Raw genomic sequence first — 25,391 nt, forward strand, 5'->3', positions numbered from 1 at the left:
CAAGGATTGCTTTTAACATAAATATAAAATACTACTGTGTACAATTAAGAATATTTTTAGATCTTTTCCACTTTATAGACGTTAGAACTATTTTATCAAAAAATCTTATTAAATATTATTTGAAACTATTAAAATTTTAATAGCATAAACTCTACTAAACTTAAATTAACTCATGGGTTATAATTCACAGTCTGGGACATTAGTCTAGGATTAAACATCGAATGTAAATATTTTAAATTGTCCAACATAATTATTTTCAGCTCTGTACATTTCGGCTTAGGAATCGTTCTTTCCCTGTAGGACAGATTTGTAAAGTACGCGACGTGCACTCGGGCAAATCCGCGGTATAATGGGACGACGCAGGGCATATACGGTGAATGCAATCCGCGGAGCAGCGTTGGGTATTTCCACGAAAGGATTATGCTGAAACTGGTCCGCATTGTCAGCCGGGCGCAGTCGTCCGCGCCGGGCAGTGACGTAACCAGGTGAGCGCGCACCCATGTCGGGGTTATCAATGAATCGGCAAAGATATGCAGCAGCGTAGCTATAACAGCCAGCATTCCTCTAGCACCTTTCCCGGCCGATATTCTTATCCACGCGTCTGCTTCTACATCCAATGGAAAGTTTCCGTGCGGGGCTTCGGCCCCGCGAACACAGCATCCCCGGCGTATACGATTCGAAGATGCTTGCGTGTGTAGCCTCTCACACGTGCGCGTTGCACGTATATATGTCGTCTCGACGACTCTTCTCCCGCGAGAAGGTTTCCCCCCTAATTACGTCCCTGCTCGCCTCGCCGCGCGCGCCGTGCCGCGCGGAGACCGTGCGCCCACCACTCCTTCCCGCACGGTGCAACCTTCAAAGGCCACTGAATGCGTCCATGAATGAAGTAGGAAAGTTGCTGGAGTTACAGATCGGCCGGATGTGTTCATGCTAAAGTGGATAAGAAAACGAGAGCCCGCCGTCGCCGCCGTCGCCGGCCGCGACTCGGCTACGTCAGAGACCCCCCCGCGCTGTCGTCGCTGTCGATCGAAACCAGTTTCAGATCGCTGCCGGTGATACCGACTAATGTACCGTATCCGCAATCGTTTTCCGCCCCTTTACAAATACGGATTGACTCTAAAACAGCTAAACGATATAATGCCGTTCTATTTTAATTGCTACTGTAACCAACTCGATTCCGGAACCGTTTGAGACTAGCAGAGAAAAAGAGAGGCAGAGATATCGGCTGCGTTCGCGAAGCGTGCTATCGATAAGCGAACGCTCATTGCATCACTTTATTCTTATTTTACGTCTAACGATTGAAAAAAAAATAGAATGGCCGAATAGCGCTAATAGCGTGCTCCCCGAACGTAGCTATCATCGTGACGCGTCTGCGAGTCTTACGCAGGTATCGGCGCTTCTATTCGCGATGAGTTCGGCCGAGAGTTCGGCCGATTCATGTTCCGGATGCGGAGGATTCCTTCACCAGCGTACGCAACGCGGACAGCGCGTCTCTCGCGAGGAAGCGCCTTTCACATCGCAAAGTAGGGTAGCGACGCGCCGAAGACGTTGAAATATCGCCACCGGACGCGAATAAATTGACGAAATGAGTCATGAGCGTAAATGAGATTTGATAGGGCCAAATTATTTCCGTGTGTCGCTTCTTACAATTAGAGCGACGGTAAACCAGGGCGAGTAGGGGGGAGGCAAGGGAATACGGGATATATACTCGTCACGCGTGTGGACGACGTACTCCTAATAGGAAGAGGAGGGCTACCGCTTACACGCCGCGCGTTACTACGATAAATTATTATTATACGATAGCAGCTTACGAATAAACGACGCGTCGTCGTCGTCGTCGTCGATTTTCGTCGCGCGCGCGGCCACACGTACCGTGGGAATACGATGGCGCGAGAGCGAACGGCGCGCAATATTTCAAGGGAATTCGCGTGGACCGCACGACCGACCGCCCGCCTCCCTGGCAAGCGTTTTCTTACGGTCATTCATGATACTACAATCCGGCAATAGGATGATTGCTTGACGGTCGGTGACTAAAGTGGATATAAAGCCTTCTACAGCAATCTAACACAAGCCAGGATGCAGGAGCGCAGAGGCCGGGCCCATCTCTCTCCTTCTCTCTCTCTCTTCGTCTTCCACCTCTTTTTTTTCTTTTTTGTATAAAATTGCAAATCGTCGCTCTTCGCATCGACATTAATCGCTATGTTAATCGACGGTGCTGAAACGGTGTCGGGAATCCAACGAGGGTTGAATGCATCGATCGTGCTTCGCGATTCTGACTGACGTTCTTAGATTATTAGCCGCGCATCTCGCGACGCGAAATATATGTACTTTGTTTCCTGAAGAATCGCTCCTTCGTTTGGTCGTGTTCGCTGGTTAATCGTATCCACGGCACGTAGGTACGCGAGGGTACGAAAAATTTTGTCAGTCACGGCCGAGGTGCAAGGTAGAACTTGGTCCGCCCGATTTCGACGTCCCTGGGATGGCGGTAGTACTAACCCTGCTGAAAGATTGGCAGACATACTCACCGCGAACTGACCCCTCCGTGATTTAGTTATGTCTCTATGGACGCGTCGCCAAGTCGCGCGTGTTTGACACCACCGTAGAAAGTAGAAGTGACAATCGCCGCTAGACGAGGTGTTCGGAGAAGCTCGGCCACGTCTCGTCCGCTCTTGTTTCTCCTCTTTGTTGAATAAGCTTCCGCTGGTTCGACATCGGCCCGTTTCGAGATATTATGATTAGGTGAGTCACTCGTACGTCGTATCTTAGACACTTTTGCAATGAGATCCAAAACGTCCGCGAGACGAAACGTCATAATACATTCGACATTTTACAATCTCTAAATCGAAATCAATGCAATCTTATTAATTGACAGTACTATATTTTCCTAGAGCAATCGACAAAGAGCATCAGTTACATTATATCCATGTTAAAATTTCGCACTCAGTAATGTAAATGTAATATAATAACATATGTTATATTTACATTGAGTGCGAAATTTTAATATAGATATAATGTAACTGATGCTTGTCGATTATAATTATATAGAATAGGTGACTACTGTCTTTTAATGGTAATACACTGATTCCGACGGAGAGTACTCATTGATCGGAACTAGAAAACAGCGCACATGTCACTCATGCTAATAACCCCAATATAACCGTTGATGTAATGGTATTTATGTACATTACATTGTGTTATATTCGATGTTTGTTGGAAGCTATAGCGCTGTAATTAGAATATTCATTGTCTTTCAGTAATGATACACTAATTTCGATTTAAAGGGTATCCACTGATCGGAATTAATGTATTATTATTATTATTGAAAATCAGTGTACAAGTTATTAATGTTAATAACCCAGCAAACACCGAATATAACACAGATAACGCTATATAACATAGATATAACACATGCATACATTATATGACATTGTGTTACATTATTCGGTGTTTGCTGAAGGTTATAAATATCGCACTGAGATCAGACTGTTCACTATCTTTCGTGTGATAATATTCCGACATTCGCTAATTCTAATTTAGAGAGCAGGTAGATCCTTGAACGGGAAAGTCGATTTTTTTCTTGAGAAAGAAAACATTAGGTTCATATCGGTAATTAAATAATTCCGAAAATTTTGAAAAAGAGAGAAAAAAAGAGAGAGTTAAAAATCGATTTAACATTTTTCGACAAAAAAGATCTTTTAGACATTTGTCACCTGTCAGTGTAAAAAATTTTCCGCTCGTTAGTTCTCTCTTGATAATCTATACTCTTAGTTGTATCTTTGGCGATATTTGATGTCGCTTTTTAAACCGATTTTTATTACTATTTGTCCGAGTCCTCTTAAGTTTCATCGTAAATTTTATTTTTACGACAGCAGGTGAACATTTTCTCCCCTCGACACGGAGACGAACGGTAATTTAGTTAACAGACATTCGACATTGCACTGTTCGCTAAACGGAGCAAAATTACATTGATAAAGCAATTCTAGGTACGTAATTAAGCCCGTGAAATCAGAAAGCCAAATATTTGTTACTTAGAGACACACGGCTCACCGCGGTTATCTACGAAAAAAAGGTACGAGTAAATTAGAGGACAAAGTCCGAGGACAAAGGACGGCGGTCTTGACGATCGCGCGGGCGCGAGCGCGAGCGCGAACGCGAGCGCGCGGTTTCCCTCCGAGAGCCCCTGGGAGCTCGCGCGATTACGGTGGCGATCGAGACGATCGCCACCGTACTCTTCCTCGCCGCGCACCAGGAATTTCCTGCATCTACTCTTGGACAACTCGCATTACGGCGCCGATAGTACCCACGCGATGGTACGGCCGACGAACGGCGCTCGCTCGATCCGCAACACGTTCTTGCATCTCTTGCCGGTTGATTGCCCCTCGAGCACGCCGATGATGACGTCAGTATTCTGGATGAGTCACTACGTTTAATTCGCGCAGCACGAGCTAACATATACGATCGTATGCGCGCATATAATTTCGCTCGCCTGCGCGCGCGAGCGTACGCGTGCATACGCGTAAGGAATACGGGAATTGATGGGTGGATGCATCTCGGCGATCTTCCGCGGCGAGATATTGCGATCCTCTCTACGAAGCGCTCTTCCGATTTGAGCCGAATACGCGCTATAACGTCGACGCGAGCAACCGATATCTCGCTCTGTCACTGGCGATGGAAACCCGACAGATATACGGCCGCTTTTATCGCGACGTGTAATATTTTTTATTTATTTTTCTTTTATTTATTGCACCGGAAAGCGTGCAGAGGTATATAACGCAGAAAAACCTCTCATCGTTTCAGGACGGACAGTTAAGCGAGAAACGCATGGTCAGGCGTATGAGCTGGCTCGATCGCACATTGATCCAGATCGCAGCGGTTGATCCGGATATAGAAGAGAACTACAATTAATTAATATCTCCGTTCTCTGCGCAAAGATAGGAGGCTGGATATTACCGCGAGCGTTACCGCGTATTCATATATGATATAAATCTTCTCTCTCTCTCTCTCTCTCTCTCTCGTGCCTCTTTGCACGTACTTTTAAATAGGAAGACGGAATATATCAATTCGTACGCATTGCGCCACATCCTTAATAGCGCGTGCAACCAACAAGGACAGACGTTGCTGGTTGCACGCATGCATAATACGCTATCTATTATATAACGCCATTGTAAATAACGCGCCGCGTTTACATTGCAAATTTAAATCTTTCCGCGCATCACGCCGGTGATGATATAATTTCTAGTAATCACAAAATTATAAATATGCCACTGCTAATAGCTAACATAGAATAGTTATGTGCATATACAAATTTATTGTATCAAAAGAAACAGGAAAGATAAACGTTTCAACGTTTGGTTACTTATTCCTATAAATAATTTCTAAGATTTTGCAGAATTGTGCAAATGCAAAATTAAGAGAAAGACGCGGTAAACGTCGAATTTAAAGGGAAGAAGACTGGTACAGGGGCGACAAAGAGTTGCCATGTACTATACTCTGACGACGAGAAACAGTACTGTTACGTGTGTACAATCGATTACGCGACATGTCGTATATCAATCGGCACGTGACGTCAATGGTAAATAGTGATTTTGTCAGCAATATCCCGCGAGGTAATGCTGTATTTAATTACAGTCTGGAAATTTTCGAGATAAGAGCACGCATTTTCGCACGCCATTATTTCGATTCGCCAAAGAAATGCAAGTTAAAAAGTGGCCGAGAAAAACAATCCCCAATAAGCATATTAATTGCGAATATCGCGAATAGCAAATTAATGAAAATTTTACACCATTGCGCTAAGATCGTCATAACGCAGGAATTTTTCAAAATAAAATTTCTAAATATTTGTTAAAAATTAAACAAATCCAAGTTTGAGGTATAAATATTTTACAAATATTTCAAAAACCATTTAATTCTCTATTTAAAATATTATCATGTTGAATGTGTAATATTTCTACATTATAATTTAGGAATAATTAGATATTTTTGTAAATATTGTATACGGATTAATTATATTTTTAGATGATTTATACATAAATACTGTTAAAATATTTTTTTCAGTTATCAAACTTTTTTTTTCTAAATTCAATTTTCCAAATATACCATTAAAATGAATTGTCATATCCTCATAGTTTTGCTAAAAAAACTGTTTTGAAATTACAAACACATGCACAAACAGTTTATCAATATTTTATAAAAGGTCAACACTTCTACTTCTATTTTTGTACAAATCCTAGTAAACGAAAATAAATTCAAATGAATTGAAAATCGCAATTTATTTATCCGAGTTCACGCTTTAGAGTCCCGGAGTATTTTTCGGATTTAAATGGATTGAAATACAAAATGAGCTATTTATTATTTTAAAATTGAATAGATTCATGTCCCTCTATACTATTTTCGAATTCAAATGAATTGAAATACGAAATGAGCTGTTCATTATGTTGAATTCGGATTTATTCATATTATTTTTTAATTCAAATTTTGGATTCGAAAAATCTTAAGCGCGAATTCGAAATAAATTTATTTCTATCTCATTTCAATTAATTTTTGTTTGCTGGGATACATACATGATTGCAAATTATAATTTTATACAAAATTTCGTCATATAATTTAGTAAATGTTGTCCTATCGGGGATTGTAATCATGTTACGGATTACATTTATGATTGGACGATGATGAACGCGAGATAACAAAACGTTTGTCGAGCGCAAGCACTCCAAAGTATAAAGGAGAATCCCTTGAAACGACAGTGAGACTGTTGAGTCGATTACGATTACAAAAGCGATGTGATTCACGAGAGTGCAAAGAGTAGCTCGAGTGAAGCTGCGAGCTGCCCGGTTTAGCGCTCGGTTAAGCCCTCTGGTTAAGACGTATGACAAACACTCGCGCAATTATCGCAATTTCCTTCGGTACGAATCTCCCGTATCAACATATATCTTTTTTAAAGTCGGTAAACGCAGATGATTAATGCCGCTACTGCGCACACGCAATTAACTACGTATTTTCCGAGTTTCAATTCGTGTTCTCTCACATCTATCTGCCGTTTCTATAAATCAATCGTCGTATTTATCGCGTTTTGGCCGTTAACGTTTGGCGAGACAATAATTACAATTTCAGGAGAAGCTCGACGGAAGAAATATTTTATAATGGAGGATCTTTCTCGCAATTGTTTTCGGCAATATTTGTTAGTTTCCGTAAACTCGTAAGCGTGCATGATTGACAAGTTCGTTCTCCTTAATTAAGTCGGACGTATGAGAGCGGCGAAACGCGAAACGCACAATGTAAAGTAGCGTGAAGTAATTGGCACAAGTCTAACGTGCAGAGTAAATACGAATGTAATACCTTGATCGGGCGTTATCATTGATTTATTTCGCTCTTTCTATTTGTAGCATTTTGTTAACCAAAGACGCAGTTTACCAAGGGAGCCGAGAAGAGCAAAAACACAATGTGGTATCACCATGCATGCGTGATAATATGCATTTAATGGTAATGAACATATCCATAAACACGTTACATCAAATGAATCCGTGAGAAACTGTACATATAAAACTTTTTTGCGTTACATTCTCGTTGCTTCTCGCTTATTTCTATCGAGCATTAGAAGAAAATTTTAAGCGCGAAAAATGTACAGAATAGAAATATATAGTATCTATTTTGATGATATTCAATTCCGGTATGATTGCTCGTCAAGATAAACACAAAAAGTTTCGACAAAGGCAAGTGAGGGTATTAATTTTTCAAGTGTTAATTTATCGATACGATGTTTATCACAGCGGTATATACACATGTTACGATGTGCATTTGTGCGTTATATTGCCATAATTCCGTTAAATCTATCAATCTACTACATCAGGAAAAAAAGTTGGCAATCAAGTTTCGGTAAAATAATTTGAATTAAATGTTTGATTAATGCAAACAAATATTTACTAACATTTAGTATTATATTAATAACTGAACATAGTAATAGCAACTAATAGGTTACTAAATGGTCACCGAACAGTTACTAAATATTTCATTATATTAAATAAATATTTACAAACCTTGGCTAGAGTGTTATTTTTTTGCAATAAAATAATTGACAGTTTTTCCGAACAGGGTGGATTATATATGCTTCTTATAGCATTAATATATTACTATTTCGGCTTCATGACTATGTTTCAAACCTGACGAATATACGGCGCGCAGTTTAAATTGGAAATTGTAAAAATTAAAAATTATTATATATTTGGCAACAAGAACCGCTATGGCTGACACGAATCTTCTAGTCTCGTCTTTTAATTTCGTCAATTCGATATAACGGATTATTGTTTGAGTTAGGATTTTATTCATATAACTTTTAATGTAACTAAATTAATTTTATAAGCCATTAATTTTAATTTAATTTAGTTAAAAAAAGAATATTAACTCACCCAACTCTGCATAGTATCATAAGTATAATTATCAGTGATTCACTGTTGTTTTTCTGCAATTCCGATTAAGAGAGAGATACTCTTACTGACCGAAATCAATGTACTATTGCTGGAAAATAGTGCACACATCATTGATTGATATAGTTATAAATATAGCACTGAAATCGAACTGTTCACTGTCATTCAGTGAATAATACACCGATTCCGATTTAGAGAGTATCTCAACGATATTCAGTCCTCGTGTAATTGTTCGTCAAGGTAAACAGATTCGGCGAACGCAAATAAGGACATTAATTTTTCAAGTGTTAATTCATCGATCGTGGTTATCATAGCGGAACATTAAATGGTGTGACACGCACATTATGGCGATACTGTGTGTCACACCATGCACATGGCAATACGAGAGCGTGAACGCGCGATGTCTTCGCGAGATGCAAAGATTGCGCAATGGGACGAAAGAGTGGAAACGTGAAATTAGGCGTTAACACGGGCCGTCACGCACGAGCATCCACGCACGTGGAGCACACGTTTCGTCGACCGGAACGAAGCCGGACGAGTGCACGATAAAATGATGTTACACGGTTTGGCTAATAATTCGCACCAGGTCTCATTCGTCCGATGAAGTTTGACGAATCTGTGGACGATGCTCTCCCTTATCGAAGATCTCAAAGTACCGACGTAAAGCCGATGTTAAGTACGCGAAATCTCGCGTTTTCTCGCGGGATAAAAGATCCAGAGCACCCGGGACCCGAGAGAGCCACGTTCTCCTTTCTTCTCTTATTTGCGACACGACATGACACTATGCGTGATAGAAATCATTCTGCTGTGTATTCTGCCGTGATCAGAGTGGGGGATCCCGGCGTGTGTCTTAGCGCCACCCTATATAAGGTTTGCGATTTCTCGTGTCACTTTGGTAGTTCCCCAATTCGGGCGAACACTTCACGAAGCTTGGCACTCTTGTACCGTAAGTTTTATTATCTTGTTTTTTAAAAACGTCATTATTAAGATTATTGAGAAGAACTCCCACACATTCATCGTATGATAGATGAGTCAGTGAAGTCGAAGAGACAATGCTTTTTGCCGATCAAAAATATCACTCTATTAAATAATGCTTAGACTTTTTTATAATTATCCGCTTCACGATTGATAGAAATGTTGGAATTCTTATTATATTTTTTTACAATACAGTTTTCTTTATTCATGAAAATATAAAGTTTAAAACGGTTATTTAAAGATTATTGTGTAAATTCGAGTGTTTTCTATTAACTCTGTTTTCTGTTTGACACAAAATGTATTTTATTTTATTACATAGAAAAAAAACATTAATATAAAATTAAAATTAATATTTCTAAAAATTTATATTCTCTTTTTTTCTAAAGAAAAAAAAAATATCTTTTGTTTTTTTCTGTGCTTAATATTTTATTTAAAAACTTTTCTCTCTGACGTTTAATGACTTCGTCTGTTAATGTAAGGTTTCCTTTGTATAAAAATTTTTAAATGACTAATTGTTCAACATACATTTATTATAACGACTTTGTTACTTTAGTTCATTGTCTTACGATAATGGCCGACGGTATTGTTATAAAACTGCACGACATATCTCTCATTTATAACCAGTCAATTGCGTAAATTTTATATAAAAAAAAAAAATTCTTTTTTAATTCCAATATCGCGCGCTCGTTCCAATATTGAAATTAACTGATCTTAAGTTTTGTACTTTCCGTTGTTTTATATTATGAGAGTGATACATAATCTTGGAACATATGGAAACTCTTTTGACATCTTACATAATTGATATATATTTTCTCGTTTTTAAACGAAAAATCGACAATCTTTGATTTTTAATTTATAGACTCGACCAATATTGAATAATTTATGGAATAACAACGATAACAACAATAATTCAAAAATCACTAACACATGTTTAAACTTTTATTATTTGCGTTTATTATATCTTTGCCATTGCATGTGTGATATACACATTATTATAATTTGATGTAATAGGCCGAAGGCGACTAAAGAAAATCGCAACATTCCTATATGCATGTTATTTTAAACATGTCAAATTAAATATATTCTTTTCATCCGATAACTACTCGCTTTTGATCTATTCTTTTTATAATTCTATTGAAAATTTTTTTATTTTTTAGAACTTTTTTATTATATTGATCCAAACTATATGATCGTAAATTCAAATAGAACAGCAGCATTTAAAATTTTTATTAAATCACATTTCTTATTAAAGTCAAATTTTTTTCATTAATAGAGATACAAGTTCTTTGAATCTTCGCGTACAACATTGTACAATTTACATTGAATTAGAATTTAGAGGAATACACTAATGCCGGTCAAAGAATGGTAGTCAATAATATATGCGGTGAATACACTTTTTCCGATGAAATCACTCTATACTGATAAACTCGATAAGTGATAAGTCTGCAGTCTGCACCCGTCAAAAATATTGACAGTATGTGTCGTCCCGTTTATTCGGGGACCACTCGTCGGACGCGTTTACATCGATCGTTCGGCTGAACGCGTCAGACGTCCCCATAGGTGAAAATCTTTCGTTTAGCATGAAAATCTAAAAATGTCCTGCAAACAAGGTTGTGCGGCGCCGAAAGGCCTGTATCATGTGATTGCCTCCCCAAGAGGGAGGGGATGCTGTGACGATTCATTTCTTTAAGTTATAACCGGTTAAAACCGCTGCCACAGTTTATTCCCTGTCGTTTACGTAACCGGTTGAAACTGCTTTCCGAGGATCTTGATATCGCTCCACGGAGGGGTTGGATCGCGACAACAATTCATTCGATTAATTATATGCGACACGCGCTCGTCGCGTTCAGTTTTTCCTTATTTGTATATTCAAATGCTTCGATCCTGCAGATATTGGATCGCAATGCGTACGATATTTTTACGATAACCTTCGATCTCTCGCCGAGAAGTAGTGATCCTTGCTCCAGTCATGGCAAGCGAGGTCGGCACGTTATGACTGTCCGTGCAGTTCGTGCACATCGATTGCACACCTCATTGGTCATTTTTTTGTCTTTTTTTTATTTTAAGCGTAATGCTTCACCGGTAAATTGATTTCGCAAATAAGCTCGCTTGCTTGAACAATTTCCAAGCTCCGGAGAGCTCTCAGCCCCACAGTGCAGGATACGCTCATCCTTGCACGTATGCCTCCGCCCCTCCAGCGCATCGCGCGGTCGGAAAGCACGATGGCCACTGCCGAGTATATTGGTTCATATTAGTGGGAGATAGCAGGTAGTTCTCCTTTAGCGTTTCAACGCTCCGACACTCATTTCGTTCGCAGGCATCAAGCGTCATTGCCGGCGTACTCAAATGTCGACTTTGCGACTCGTTCTCACTTGACACTCGACGGAGCGGCGAGGCATTTAGGCATTTAACACCCGAAATCCTCGGTTCACACGCGCGACCACCAACATCCCACGGATGCATCCAGGTGCGTCCTCGCGTCGACGATCTAGCAACACCGTCGCGAATACCGTCGTGAGGATCGTCGCGAATATCGCCTGTCGAATTATCGTCCACTCGTCACACTCGATCTCGTCGTATTTCCCGATCAATTGTGACAATACTTTTCGATAACGATTTCCGCAACGATAGATTCGCGAATGCGCTACGATGTGTTGCCGGAAACTTCGAGATGTTTCGCGACTGTGACACGCTTGCTCGAGAGGCAGGTGAGTGAAGTAAAGGTTTCGCGCAAGACGGCGAAATTTGCGAGAATTGTAAGTGATCGCAACACTTCGTGAAATTCGCGGATTTGAAGACGGCGCGAGAGGTGCCATCCCTTGAGAAGCTCGCAAGCATACAGGAAAGATCACACGATCTGTGACCCGAATAGGAAGCGTTTCAACGCACGAGAGAACATTACATCAAAAATCTTTTCAGAGGGCAGATATATACGCGTGCGAAGCTCTGTGTTATAATAAACGCTGTATCAAAGTAAGTTTTAAGAGCGTATCATTTTCGCGTGTCTGTAATAACATCGAAATGCAAACTCGTTGACATCCAATCGCTCACTCTTCAATTAATAAATAATTAATAGAGAATTTCCGATCCCTATTTTGCGTTATCGTTCGATAAACGTGACGTGGTCTTTCAAATATCCTACACTTCCTTCTATCGATATCGGCAACGTGAGACTGACTGTGACATTTTTGATTGAGATTGACGATAATTACGGATCACTTCGATCCTTCGGAGCAGCGTTCTTTAATATGTGAGTTCTATAGAATAGATTCGACCTCGTTTCGTCTTCGCGTATTATTAGCATTAAAAATTAGTATTATTAGCTGGGAGCTCGAAGATGTTGATGCAAAATATAAGACGCAGTTTGACTTTCGATATAAGTTTTAGAGACGATTACTTAACAAATATAGTCACAAAATGCATGGTTAAAAAACTAATTTTACAAATTTAATTATGATGGAACGATAAAAAATTGCCTCGTTACAAAATAAAACGTTTTCTTACGCATGTCATTACATTATTCATTATAACACCACATAACTTCATAATGTTGATTATTTTTATTCTTTTTATTTTAATATTTAAAAAAATATTAATCACTCCCATTTCTACTCTTGTGTAAGAACTATATAATTTTTTTGTATTAAGAAAGATTAAGCTAATAACTTCCTCAACTACATGCTTGATGCATACAATATGATTGAGCTAAGATATTTAGTTTTTTTTAGCATATTTTTTTGGTATATTTAGTTTTTTTAAATAATAGTTACAGAAAAGTCTTTGATTAAAAGTGATTTCGTTTCAGAAGATGCATATAATTAAATAAGAGTATAAATTATTTTTAAAAACATTCCTATAATCCAAATATGAGTTTTTTCAACGGTTTGAATTTGTTTTCTACCTCTGATTTTGTTAAAAATGTAATATGTTTTCTACCTCTGATTTTGTTAAAAATGTAATATGATAATCATATTTAAATAATGGATTCATGTTCGGCAGGCAAAATACAACCTTATAAACATTTATAAGTATTAATATAATTTTATGGTTTAATTTTGTAGAATGTATGTATTTGTACAAATATTTTTTTATTTATGCAAATACTTCACAAATATAAATAAGCAAATAGGAAGAAATGCTCAATTATCGATTTTTCTGCGAGGGATGATTCGAAAGATAATTCAAAAGATATATTAATAAAATAATTTATAATTTTATATCAAATTCTTTCTTCATTTATATCAGTTCAATTTCATTCTGTTTTTCCGACATACATATATGTCCATTAAATGCTATTCAAATATTAAAAAATTTTCTCATATATACTTAACATACATATTTTTTTCATCTTTTCAGTCATTTCGTTGTCATTTAAACACCTTGATCTATGTTTCAACTTTTATACCGCTATCATAATAATTTAAAAGTAAATTATTCAATTCAAGTCAATAATCTCAGCAAACAAGGTGACGTCCAATGACGTCTTAATAATGTGTCTCAATGACATCTCTAATGTCAATAAGACGTCATTGAAACATAATTTGACATCACTTTGTTTAATGGGATAATATATTTCACAAATTTATTTAATTATTTAAAAATTATTTTAAAATTGGTAATAGTTTCTGATTCACATTTACAATCATTTACAATCATTTACATATTTACATTACAATTTATGTGATTTATTCAATACTAATTCAAATATTCTCTCTGCAATAACAATTTTTTTTTAACAAAAACATTGACTTCTGAATGACAAATAATATTGAAAGAGGAGAATTTGTTTTTAATTTTATAATTAAGATTTTTTAAATAGAATTTAATAAAATTTCAATTTCAAGCTTATTGTTAGTTACAAAGTATACAGCACAAAAATTGGACAGTTGTATTAGATAATGGCTTCCTTCGATATTTTCGCTAAGAATAATAGATTTTGAATTTAGTGAATCTATCATCAAAAAATCTGATTTGACGATACCCTATAAATGTTTTTATGTTTCATATAAAAAAGATATCCATAAAACGTAAATTACACATATATAATTATAATTGTAATTATATATGTATGTATTGATCGCAACCTTATCGCGTGCGCGCATGTTCCCGATGATAATCATGAAATTATGACGTATAATTATAGTATGATAATTACACTGTATCTGTGGTTATTGCGGAGAACATTCTTAGTTGTTCTGCTTGTTAAATATTAACTGTTTCATAAAAAAATAGGCAACTTTTTGTCCAAAGTTTCGAACTTAATAGCGAGACTCGCGGACAGCCAATTTTAATCGCGAAGGAAATGATTCTGTACCGCGGCGAAACGTCGCGAAGGGACGCGTGATGTTCGTTCATTAGTGAGTCAGGATGTCGTGTCGTTTTCTAGAATGGCGTTAAACCGCGAAACGCCTCCTTCGCAATTACGTCGTTGAGCTCCTCTCTTTTCAGGATCGGCGATATAAGCGGCTAACAAAACTCAAGTAAATGCAATTCCCCTACAGTCATTAAAAGTAAAATCTTATCATATTAAAGCGTCTGAGGAGATTATATATATGCAATATTTTAAACCTTTTTATGGGACAAAGCATGCAAAAATGATAAAGATGTTCATAAATATCGACTTCTCCATGTACAGGGTAATTTCCAAGTGTAAAAAATTTAAGAGGATATTCCTTGGCTTATTCTATTAAGAAAAGATCCTATAAACAAATGTCCAAAAGTACTTTGTTTTTAAAACACAGGGTGTCAAAGTTGAAAAATATATGAATATTTTGAAAATCTTGAATCTGAAGACGCTTAGAGATGTTTTAAATTAAATTTCGTGTGTTTATATGTGGTAAAAAATATTTTTCAGTAAAACATTCTTAGAGAAGGTCGTATGGATAATTACATTAAGCTTTTGAAACTAAAAAATAATACGCCATTGTTTTTTTTTCAAGTTTAATAATTTTTTGAAAATTCCCCGAAATAAAACTCTTAATACCACTTATAAGAATACCAAATTTCATTAAAATATCTCTAAGTGTTTTCTACATTTTTGAAATTTTTATATATTTTTTTCTCAACTTTGACACCGTGTATTTTTAAAATAAAGCATATTAGAATATATAATTATAGGAACTTTTTTTGATAAAATAAGTCAAACTTCCCCTTTAATTTTTTATACTTATTTAGGATTCACCCTAAATAATAAAATATTTATAATAAAGTATGTAGTTGAATAAAGCCCACTTAATCTATTATATTTTTTACAAAAACTTCACTCAGTAAAAAATAAATTTCTATTTGTAAAAATAGAATTTATAAAACAATAATAAAAATTAAAAAAAATAAAATTAATTAAATTGGTGTTATTCGGTCTAGGTACCTCTATTATATAATAATATTATTCTATAATTATATCATAAATCATCGTTAACAAACGTAATATGTATATCTTATACTTAAATGTTTAATATTTGATATTTAAGAATGTTTAAACTCTAAAAATTTAAACATCAGTTTTTATTGAACATCCGAGTTAAATCAATAACGAAGGGGTGAAATGCCTCCCGAGCGTTGAAATACTTCTCCGGAGAAACAACCCTTCAACGAGACCGTGTGGCCTAACGGATAAGGCGTCGGACTTCGGATCCGAAGATTGCAGGTTCGAGTCCTGTCACGGTCGATGTTCTCTTTTTTTCGCATGTTCGCTCGCGTATCTATTTCAGAACGATTTGTCTATCTATCAAATAATATTATATTAGACGATTAAACCGTAATTATATTTTTTTTTCATCTTTTTAATGCGCGCGCCGAGGCTCGCGTGCTGCCCGAAGTAGAACAACAAGTCGCATTAACGTCAAAATGACATAAAAATAGATCGTGATTAATCGAAAAGTGAGTTTCAGTAATCATTTTGATGTCGTGATGACTTCTTGTTTTGTTTGAGTGTCTGCCTCTCGAATAAAATGATTCGTTTTTCCTGCTTGTATAATTAATTAGCTCCGTCGTATATATTTTAATGTTACTATTTCGGATTGTTTTTCGCGACTTCATTTTTTGCTATCTCCTTACAATGTACTATCTCGCTCAAGGTTTACAACGTCTCTAGTTCGCCACAATTATTTCATCGATAACTAATGACCAACTGTATAGTTGATGATGTGTTACCGAGTAGAGATAGAGTGCGAGAGATGTTACGTGCGATCGCTCTTGTAACTCTTGTTCATAATAGAATTGTGGGAACTGGTAATAATTTAAACGATCGCGAAACACGCTGCGGATCTCAAACGCGTTCGATGTTTTTCCCGAGCGCATCAAGGACACTCAAAGTACGGCTCCAAAGGCGATAATCGCCTTCGAATATGTAATATTATCCGTAATAGTCTACCGCCACGAATGGGGCGAAGAGCAAAAAAATAATGCAATATGTAAATGATTTAGATGTGATGCAAAACTGTACGCGACTTATATCACCGACTCTGATGTAATCTGAGGTGCAGGCAATGATATATTTAGAAAAAAAGATGCAACACTACTTAAAATTGCATATGCCGCTTGTACCGGGACTGATTTATCTGATAATATTGCCATTAAAGGAAGGAGGCTGTGGGATCAAGAGGCAGTCACTGGTCCCGGGACGGGATCTACACATTCGCAGTACAAGCGCTAGGTCACCGTTCGAGATTTACCGAGGTCCTATTTTCGCGATTAAATCCAATTACGCACTCGAGGCTAATCTCGCTCGCGAATTCGCGTTGACGGCAACACGCGACAGCGCTTCGTCGTAAAATAACGAGTTCAGAAACGTGGAATGTCGAGCCGCTGGTGTGTCCAACAACTAGTACTTTACGAATATTGCATCACACATTCGACATAATTAGATGAATTCGTATAATTTCGTCCGCGCCTCCCCGAACTCCATTGCGAGTAAATCGTTGCACGACGTAGCGATGAGAGCCGGGTAAAGTAAAAAAAAAAAACGGATTTTTTTTTGTAGACACACCAGCGGGCGAACGTGGCAAAATCACCCTTCTGCGTCTTTCTCGATTGGTCTACGAGCTGGAAAATTTTAGTTGCTATTCGATCTGTTTCAGTTCACGAGCGAGCGCGAAGCCCAGCCCCGCCGACGAGCAGCAGATTAGCGCAGATTCAGCAGAAAGACTTCACCCGGACCTATTGTTCGATCACGCCGGCCTAACACTCAACGAAGTTTTCTGTCGAACGCAAAGGCTCGATATCTGACTCTTTTAACCAAGGCAGCTTCACCCACACGCGCCGACATCGTAGAATGGTAGAAGGTGAACCCGACACAAAGCGCAATATCAGTACGTGCAGTCCTAAAATCTCTTACGTCCATTTCTATCAATATACCATTCATAAGTTTGGAGCACTGGCAATTTTCTCGTATCTCATGAAATATTAAATATCGAAAAAAATCATAGAAACATTTTTAAAAATGTATTTTTAAAAACCAGAATTTTAAAACTCTCTCTTTTGTCTCTCCGATGTTTTGTACCTAGATTACATAAAATTTTAAAAAATTGCTAATTTTTATGTTTTTTTTCTCTTTAAAGCGTTATATCTTGATAAAATATCATTGGAAAAAAAACAAGTTATTTAAAAAAAAAAAGTTTTAAAGTAAGTTTAAATATATATTTTGTTAATTGGTGCAATGATTTCTTGTAACGATATTGAACTTCTTGTGTAAAAACTCATTTCTAAAATTTTAATTTTGTTTTTTTAACTTTAAAACGCTCTTTCTCTCTTTTATCCTTAGCTCTTATCAAAGTGTGATGATCCTTTAGCGTATTTCTGTAATGTGCACTTTTATCAATATACATAGATATATGGGGTCTACAGTTTAATTGATCTAATTTAGAGGGATTTTCATGACAAGATACTCTCGGTGGTTTGCCATTGCTTTCCGATAGGTAGCGATTGAATAAGATATTTCTAATCAGTTGGATTTGTATCCAGGTTTTTGGCACGAAGAGTAAACAACTCTCTATGCCAGGATCATTACAACTTTGAAACTAAAGAAAACTAAAGAGTTTCCAAAAAAAAAGAGAAAAAAGTTTGCTATAATGTGCTTGATTTAGATAAAATAATTTTTTTAAGACTTTTTGCACTTAATTTTTCATGAGACGTGAGAAAACTTCAAGTATTCTTTATGAACAATAATATATTATAATATATTATAAATTAACTTTAATCTTAGTTCAACGTTATATTCTTTATGTAATTCTAAGAGTAAGTCAAACTAAAAACCAGAATAAGTTAATGATAAAAATGATATTAGATTTTCTCCTGATGGTTTGTGTCAACGATCTCAATTTCATGTTGCAGAGTGTGATGTAAAAGACGAGCGGCTAAACGGTTGCGGTTCCAAGGAACTCGAACTTGCCTGTAGGTATAATTTCCAAATAATAAAAAATAAAATTGACGCCTCCGTTATGTAATAGTACGATTATGCTGAGTTTACAATTAATCGCTGTTTATCTCGTTAGGTATCGGATTAAAGGGCAATACACTCGATCCAGAGAAGGGATCCTATGTTCAAGCTGATTTCGAGAAGGCCATCGAACTAAGCGGTGAGTCCATTTCATTTGTTGAAGCGCATCTTATAGTCGCTTATCATCATTTTATCGTTTTCGTAGAATATGGCAAGTTTCATTACTTCCTGCTCGCTGTGTGCGGCTTCGTCAGCACCAGCGAGGAGATGGACGTGATCTCCATGTCCTTCATCCTGCCGAGTGCACAATGTGACCTGAAACTCAACACCCAAGCGAAGGGATGGCTCAACTCGATCATCTTTATCGGGATGATGGCCGGGGCGTACGTCTGGGGCTCCATCGCGGACGCTCTCGGTCGTCGGAAGGTCCTGATCGCCATCTCGTTCATGAACGCTCTGTGCATCGTCGCATCTAGCTTCAGCCAGACGTACGAGCTCTTCATGCTATTCCGTTTCTTGAATGGCGCTGCGTAAGTATCCAAGATCCGATCGTGTAATCGCGACAAAGCTGCAACTATGTAGCCGCGTTACATGTGCTCGCTCAACAACGAAAAGGTTGAATAATTTAGTGACGTTCCAGGCTAGGAGGTAGCGGACCAGTCATCTGGTCGTACTTCGCTGAATTTCAGCCGAAGTCCAAACGCGGCTCCATGCTGTCATTCATGGCGGCGTTTTGGACGTTGGGGAATCTTTTCGTGGCCGGTAAGACAAAAGTTTTGGTATTTTGTTAATAAATGTAATAACTCTGGTTAATTAATGCATTAACTCTTTCTCTCTGTGCGCTAATATATTCACAGGCTTGGCATGGTTGATCATTCCTAGAAAGATGGGATTCACGAGCTCATCGTTCACGTACAATTCTTGGCGAATCTTTCTTTTAATCTGTGCTGTTCCGTCATTTGTTGTAACGGGGCTGCTTCTGCTGCTTCCCGAATCTCCCAAGTACCTCTTATCTTCTGGAAAATACGACGAAGCACTCGAAATTTTTCGCAAGATATACGTCATTAACACCGGGAAACCACGGGACACCTACACGGTAATTAAATTTCGAATAATTTAACGATATTGTATAGATGATAAGAGTCAATCTTTAGTCCTAAAATATATCTCTTATTTGTCACACAGGTAAAAGAATTGATCCTCGATGACTTTCAAGAATCAAACCCGATGAAGGACAAAGATGAAGAAAAGAGCAAGTGCAAGACTATGCTGGGTGACATCGTAGAGAACAGTAGACAGCTATTTGTAACGCCCATTCTTCGCTTCACAATAATATCGATCGTTATTAATTTCACGTTCCATATCGGTTACTACGGTCTAATGATGTGGTTCCCGGAGCTGTTTAACCGTTTCGACGAGTTCCATCGCGATCAACCGGGTGAGGTGGCCTCGATATGTCAAGTCACCGATTATGTCGTTAACAAGGGTTCGCATAGCATCGAGAATGTTTGCTCCGACAAAATCGGAGCGTCCGTCTTTCTGGAATCTCTCATCACGGTAGCGTCCGCTATACCAGCCAATATCATCGCTGTTTTAGGGATGGATCGCCTTGGACGTAAATTCTTTCTAGGTACTTATTTTAATAAAAATATCTTTACTTAAAAGATTATCGTGATGACATCTTACATATGTATTAACATCAAACTAAAATCACAAATTAAATTCAGTATATTCTATTTAATAATCAGTTTTATATAAAAGCGAGAATTTATATGTTCTTGTCTATATGCAAGGTATCTGAAAGCTCGCATTACTTCTTGAAGTGATGTGTGTATATGTTTCTTTGCAGTGTTCAGCACCTTTTCATCAGGACTATGCTCGATCGGCTTATACTTCGTGTACAACAAATATCAAAATTTGACCGTGTCGGCTATCTTCAGTGGTGCGATAAGTTGCGGCAATGCAGCGTTAGATTGTCTCATTACTGAGGTGTTTCCGACGCAGCTGCGTGCAACTGGAATCGCCATATCGATGGTCGCCGCCCGTCTCGGCGGGATAATTGGTAATATTGTCATAGCCCAACTCTTGGACATGTACTGTCCAGCACCAACTTTCATAGTGGCTGCTCTTCTTATTGGTAGGTCTAATATCTTTTTTTTTGCATTTTTCAATTTCTTTTCCCATTTTTATTTTTAACTTTCTCACGCTGTTTTATTTTCACAGGAGGAGGCTTACTATGTTTATTCTTACCAAATACAACGCGCGAACCACTTTCCTGACCTCAGTGAAAGTTCATCTCAATCGGGCAATAGTCTGTCGATCATTTATTATATTTCTATCAAGTACACAAGTGTCGCATTTTATGAAATCCTGAGCATCACGTGACGATTGCACAATAGCGTTGCAAAGAAAAATTACTTCAGAAATATTCTCATTTTGCAAGTAGGAAACTAGAATCTCTGCTGTTTATAATAATCCCTATTATAAGTAAAAGAGAAAACATAGAACATACATTGTTTAAGCAGAACGTTGTAGCAAAAGTTTAGCGAAAGCGACGAAACGAGAAAATAAATGTAGCATCTAGTTTGATAGATGATACACAAATTAGGTGCCTTAGGTTGAATTTTATACTGATATTAATCGCAGTATTTACGATAAATCTTTCAATTAATTGCGGTATACATATAATAAATATATTTTCTTATTCTCGATTGAAGATTGAGATTAAATTTGTTATCGCTTTATGTCGCAACGGACGTAACTTGACGTACTGATGTAAAAAAAAAATTAAAAGAAAACATATTTCTCGAAGCTTTTGACAGCCTTTCTTAATTTTCAGTCCCTATATCGCGAAAGAATAATGTGTAATTCTAATCAAATAAGAATGATGCGTAAGTATAACTGACTTGGTGGATTCTGAGTTCATTAAGATTCAATTTTGACTCTCATCCTATATATCGCTCATTTGCTGCAGCATTATAACTAAAAAATTAACATTTTTTAAAATTGTTCCAAAAAAGATGATTCTAATTTAGTACACTAATGAATAACTATACACTAAATTCTTTTATTCCAGTACAATCTTATAACAATATATTGTTATAAGACTCTATTTAAAAATATTAAAAAATTTTAATAATTCAAAATATTGAAACTTTTTTTAAGTCGTTGCAGTAAATAACTAATATAAATTATGAAACAGAAATATAAGGTAAATAGTAATCTGAGGTGGTCTGACACTATGCTTAGAAATCATCATTAGTAATGGGATCATGTTATAGATATCACGAATGCAATACGGACTCATTATCAAAAATTAGTGTAAAAGATTTCTATTCATCTTTCTTTTAGCAACCTCGTTTCTCAGATTTTTCTCAAATTTTTCTCAAAGATGTGGACATTCTCTCATAGGTTACGAAAGATGGCCACCAGGATATTGTGAAAATTAATTACAAGTCTATTTAAACTTAAATGGCATAGATATGTGTTTACTTTTTTTTGCTTGACATGCAAATAGTCGTTTATAATGACAGAAGAGAAGAAACCTATGACCCTACAAAGGAGTAGTATTCAATTCATGTGTGTGGCAAAATTAAAAAAAAAAAATATCTATACTCCACATATGATGAATACCTATACACCATTCATAATGAATAGAGCTAAAAGAAAATATTGAGTCATTGATTCCAATACAAGACTTTCCTTCTTTGTGATACGTGACTTCCCTTCTTGCTGATGTGGAAATGGCTATAATTACTATAAACATGTGTACACATGTGTATGTGTGTATATGCGTGCGCGCGCGCGTGTGTACAGGTGTATAGAATCACAAAGAAGGAAATAATCACACAATTCTCAAAGACTCAGGAAGAAGAATCATGATCAGAAGATAAAATAGTTATGTTAGTCTATATTGGATTGATCATGTGTTGATAGTCAGGAAGCGTGAATAAAGAAACATAAAAGTAAAAGTAAAGACCAAAGGCGGTATTCATAGTCCAATCTTATTTCAAGATCTTGAGTAATATTTTAAGATGCTAATACGGTTCCGAATTGGCATCTTTACGATGTTTAGAGATTGTACTTAAAATAATCTTAAATATAAGAATCGACCATAAATACCAGTTCAATATCCATTTTTTTTCACGGTATATTCACAGTATATGTCCATATAAAGAAGTGAAATTATTCCCGCATCATCTTTTCCTTTTGTCTAGCAAGCTTTTTCTTGCTAAGTTTCTTTTTCGAGGGCTCCTCCTCAGTGGCTTTTGCAACAACGTCCTCCTTCTCAGTCAATATCACTTCAATGTGACAAGGTGAACTCATGTAAGCTGTAAGAATTACAAGTCAGAGCAATAATCTACTATACTTTTCACACTACAATAGCTGATAATGCCATTTTTGTTTTGTTATTATTTCAATTTTTTCAATCTTTTTTGTATTATATTATACAGAATATTAAAAATATGTGAATATAATACAAATAATTTTAATGATATAAATAATATTTAAATATTTAAAAAATTCGCTATTAACTAAAAAACAAGGAAATTATTAAATTGGCGCCTATGGCAATTCTAATGAAATATCATCAGCGGTTTTAATGTTAAAGAATCAATTTGTTGTAAAATTAATAACAATTTATAATTGTAATATTATAAAGTCAAAATTATAAGTTATGTATTAATTTATAATTAATAATTTATAATAATAAATTATATATAATTATTTTAGCAACTTATAACTATAAAATTATAAACACTTACGATTTATACGACCATGAGCTCTGTATGTTCTTCTACGAAGGCAAGGTGCATGATTAACCTGAATATGTTCAATCACAAGGCGATCCACGTCGAGTCCCTTGTAATCGGCATTACTCTCTGCATTTTTCAAAAGCTGCAGCAGAAATTCTGCAGATTTTTTAGGCCAACGACCTAAAAAGTAAGTTAAAATTGCTATAAATTTAATGCTGCTAATTAGATTAAAATTACATTTAATTGTCTAATAGCTCAATTATAACTATTAACATTTCCACAAATTGTTTAAGTTTTCTGTCTACAATGTTAGGATTGCTTCAAAATCTTGAACAACAAGAAAATTGACTAATTGCATTAATCGATTTCCATTGTCAGAATTATTTAAACGTGATTTGTCAACTTTTTTTTCTATACTTAAAATCTTTGAGTGATTCCTAGCATTGTGAACACAAGGATTTAGAAATTGTATATTTAAATTATTCTATAATAGTCATAACATAAGATTGTAAGGTTGTAAGCCACAATTTTATGTCCATTTCTATGAATTGATAGCTTTTAGTTTTAAAACACATTATCATCCTTACTGCTTTGTTATCGCTACATATAAAACGAGTTTAAGGCATATTCTAGGATTGCAATATTTGTGAATATCATTTATCCTTGTTTAATGTTTAATAAATAATGATGAAATAATTCCAAAAATGTTGCATGCATTAAATCGAACATATCTCTAGAAATCACATAAACGTACCTTGCGTAGTGCCAAACTGTTTGGCTTGAGCGCACCTGCCGACGCCACCGTTGAATCTGCGGAAAGGAACGCACTCCTTATGCTCGACGACATTTTTCAGGTATTTCTGCGCCCTTCGCAGGGCCATACTTTTGATAGCACGCGCCGTCTCATGGGTATTCTATAACGTATCGAGGCGATTAATTATATCCGTGTTCGTAAACATTCCTTTTGGAAACGTTGCATTTAAGGTTATACTTCCGTGAAAAGGTTATTTACCTTGAAATGCACGCGAAGATTGGAGCCGCGCGCTTTGCACGACTTTGTCTGATTGACTGGCTCGTGGGAGTAACGACCCATTGCGTCCTGAAAACAGACAGACCGATCACAAACCCTGCACCAAGACTCTCGCGACTGTCAACGTGACTGGCCAGCAACGGTTCGACCTGCCCGCGTCATGCCGCTTCTCTCGCGATTTTGCAGCGGTTCTCGCGAACGGACGCGACATTTTCCACGTTCACATTGTAGTCCAAAATCTCTTACTCAAGAAATTATCTGTCGTTGAACGGATACCTCGACGATGAGGAAGATGCAAGTAGATTTGAGAAATACAACGAACTCGCTCATACGTACCTCTCAACACGACGATTTCAAAGGAAAAGACATAACCTCTCTAGCATTCCATTTCCTGTACACGCGCAGGAGTGCCAATTGGTGCTAATCAATGCCAACAGAAAATCAGAAAATGGTAAGATTCTACGGCCACGGTCTCGCTGTTTTCGATTAGCTCGATAATAGATAATTTAAATTTAAAAACAGTTATCTGCAGAACTTAAAATTGATCGTATTATTTTATTTTCCTTGTCCATTTTCTGCAAATTATAATTTATGTAAAATATAACATATATTACAAATTAACAAGTAATTTTTAACAATTGTAATTTAAGGTTTAGACATCTTAGCAAATAAAAATGAATTTAAGTAAATTGAAAATTATAATTCATTTTCATTTATCCGAGTTCGCGTTTTAAAGTTTCGGAGTATTTTTGGATTCAAATAGACAATGGATT

At 36.7% G+C, this 25,391-nt stretch overlaps 2 protein-coding genes and 1 non-coding gene across 8 annotated transcripts; 2 read left to right on the forward strand and 1 right to left on the reverse strand.

The window, feature by feature from the left end:
• The first annotated feature begins 2,536 nt into the window (after window positions 1–2,536).
• LOC105194261 (synaptic vesicle glycoprotein 2B) lies at window positions 2,537–21,642 on the forward strand. 5 transcript variants are annotated; one of them, XM_011159102.3, is made up of 10 exons: window positions 2,537–2,739; window positions 17,474–17,704; window positions 18,726–18,785; window positions 18,887–18,970; window positions 19,037–19,361; window positions 19,472–19,593; window positions 19,689–19,927; window positions 20,017–20,461; window positions 20,681–20,968; window positions 21,055–21,642. In XM_011159102.3, exons 2-10 carry the CDS (start codon window positions 17,668–17,670, stop codon window positions 21,108–21,110), a joined length of 1,656 nt encoding a protein of 551 aa, XP_011157404.1. In that variant the 5' UTR covers window positions 2,537–2,739; window positions 17,474–17,667; the 3' UTR covers window positions 21,111–21,642. The 5 variants fall into 5 exon arrangements, with proteins under 5 accessions (XP_011157404.1, XP_011157401.1, XP_011157402.1 ...); XM_011159099.3 differs by lacking the exon at window positions 2,537–2,739 and adding an exon at window positions 9,228–9,366; XM_011159100.3 differs by lacking the exon at window positions 2,537–2,739 and adding an exon at window positions 11,678–11,862.
• Window positions 15,990–16,062, forward strand: Trnar-ucg. The gene has a single exon. It is a non-coding gene; the product is annotated as a tRNA-Arg (tRNA).
• A 1,321-nt stretch (window positions 21,643–22,963) lies between the features above and the next one.
• On the reverse strand, window positions 22,964–25,050 carry LOC105194260 (60S ribosomal protein L17). Of its 2 annotated transcripts, none has more exons than XM_011159098.3 (5): window positions 24,955–25,050; window positions 24,601–24,687; window positions 24,343–24,502; window positions 23,598–23,768; window positions 22,964–23,162 (listed from the first exon to the last, which is right to left on the reverse strand). In XM_011159098.3, the coding sequence occupies exons 2-5, from the start codon at window positions 24,679–24,681 to the stop codon at window positions 23,017–23,019; spliced, it is 558 nt and encodes a 185-aa protein (XP_011157400.1). In that variant the 5' UTR covers window positions 24,682–24,687; window positions 24,955–25,050; the 3' UTR covers window positions 22,964–23,016. The 2 variants fall into 2 exon arrangements, with proteins under 2 accessions (XP_011157400.1, XP_039302773.1); XM_039446839.1 differs by lacking the exon at window positions 24,955–25,050 and adding an exon at window positions 24,865–24,886.
• Window positions 25,051–25,391: the final 341 nt, after the last annotated feature.

Source organism: Solenopsis invicta, chromosome 3 (genome assembly GCF_016802725.1).
Source record: "Solenopsis invicta isolate M01_SB chromosome 3, UNIL_Sinv_3.0, whole genome shotgun sequence".
Taxonomy (NCBI): Eukaryota; Metazoa; Arthropoda; class Insecta; order Hymenoptera; family Formicidae; genus Solenopsis; species Solenopsis invicta.

Bases quoted from the DNA above. Each gene is read 5' to 3' on its own strand.
- LOC105194261 (XM_011159102.3), top strand. From the start codon at position 17,668: ATGGTAGAAGGTGAACCCGACACAAAGCGCAATATCA. The intron at 19,594-19,688 runs GTAAGACAAAAG...ATATATTCACAG, and splicing joins GGGGAATCTTTTCGTGGCCG to GCTTGGCATGGTTGATCATT. The intron at 20,462-20,680 runs GTACTTATTTTA...GTTTCTTTGCAG, and splicing joins TGGACGTAAATTCTTTCTAG to TGTTCAGCACCTTTTCATCA.
- LOC105194260 (XM_011159098.3), bottom strand. From the start codon at position 24,681: ATGGGTCGTTACTCCCACGAGCCAGTCAATCAGACAAAGTCGTGCAAA. The intron at 24,503-24,600 runs GTAAATAACCTT...GATACGTTATAG, and splicing joins ATCTTCGCGTGCATTTCAAG to AATACCCATGAGACGGCGCG. The intron at 23,163-23,597 runs GTAAGTGTTTAT...TAATTCTTACAG, and splicing joins AGCTCATGGTCGTATAAATC to CTTACATGAGTTCACCTTGT.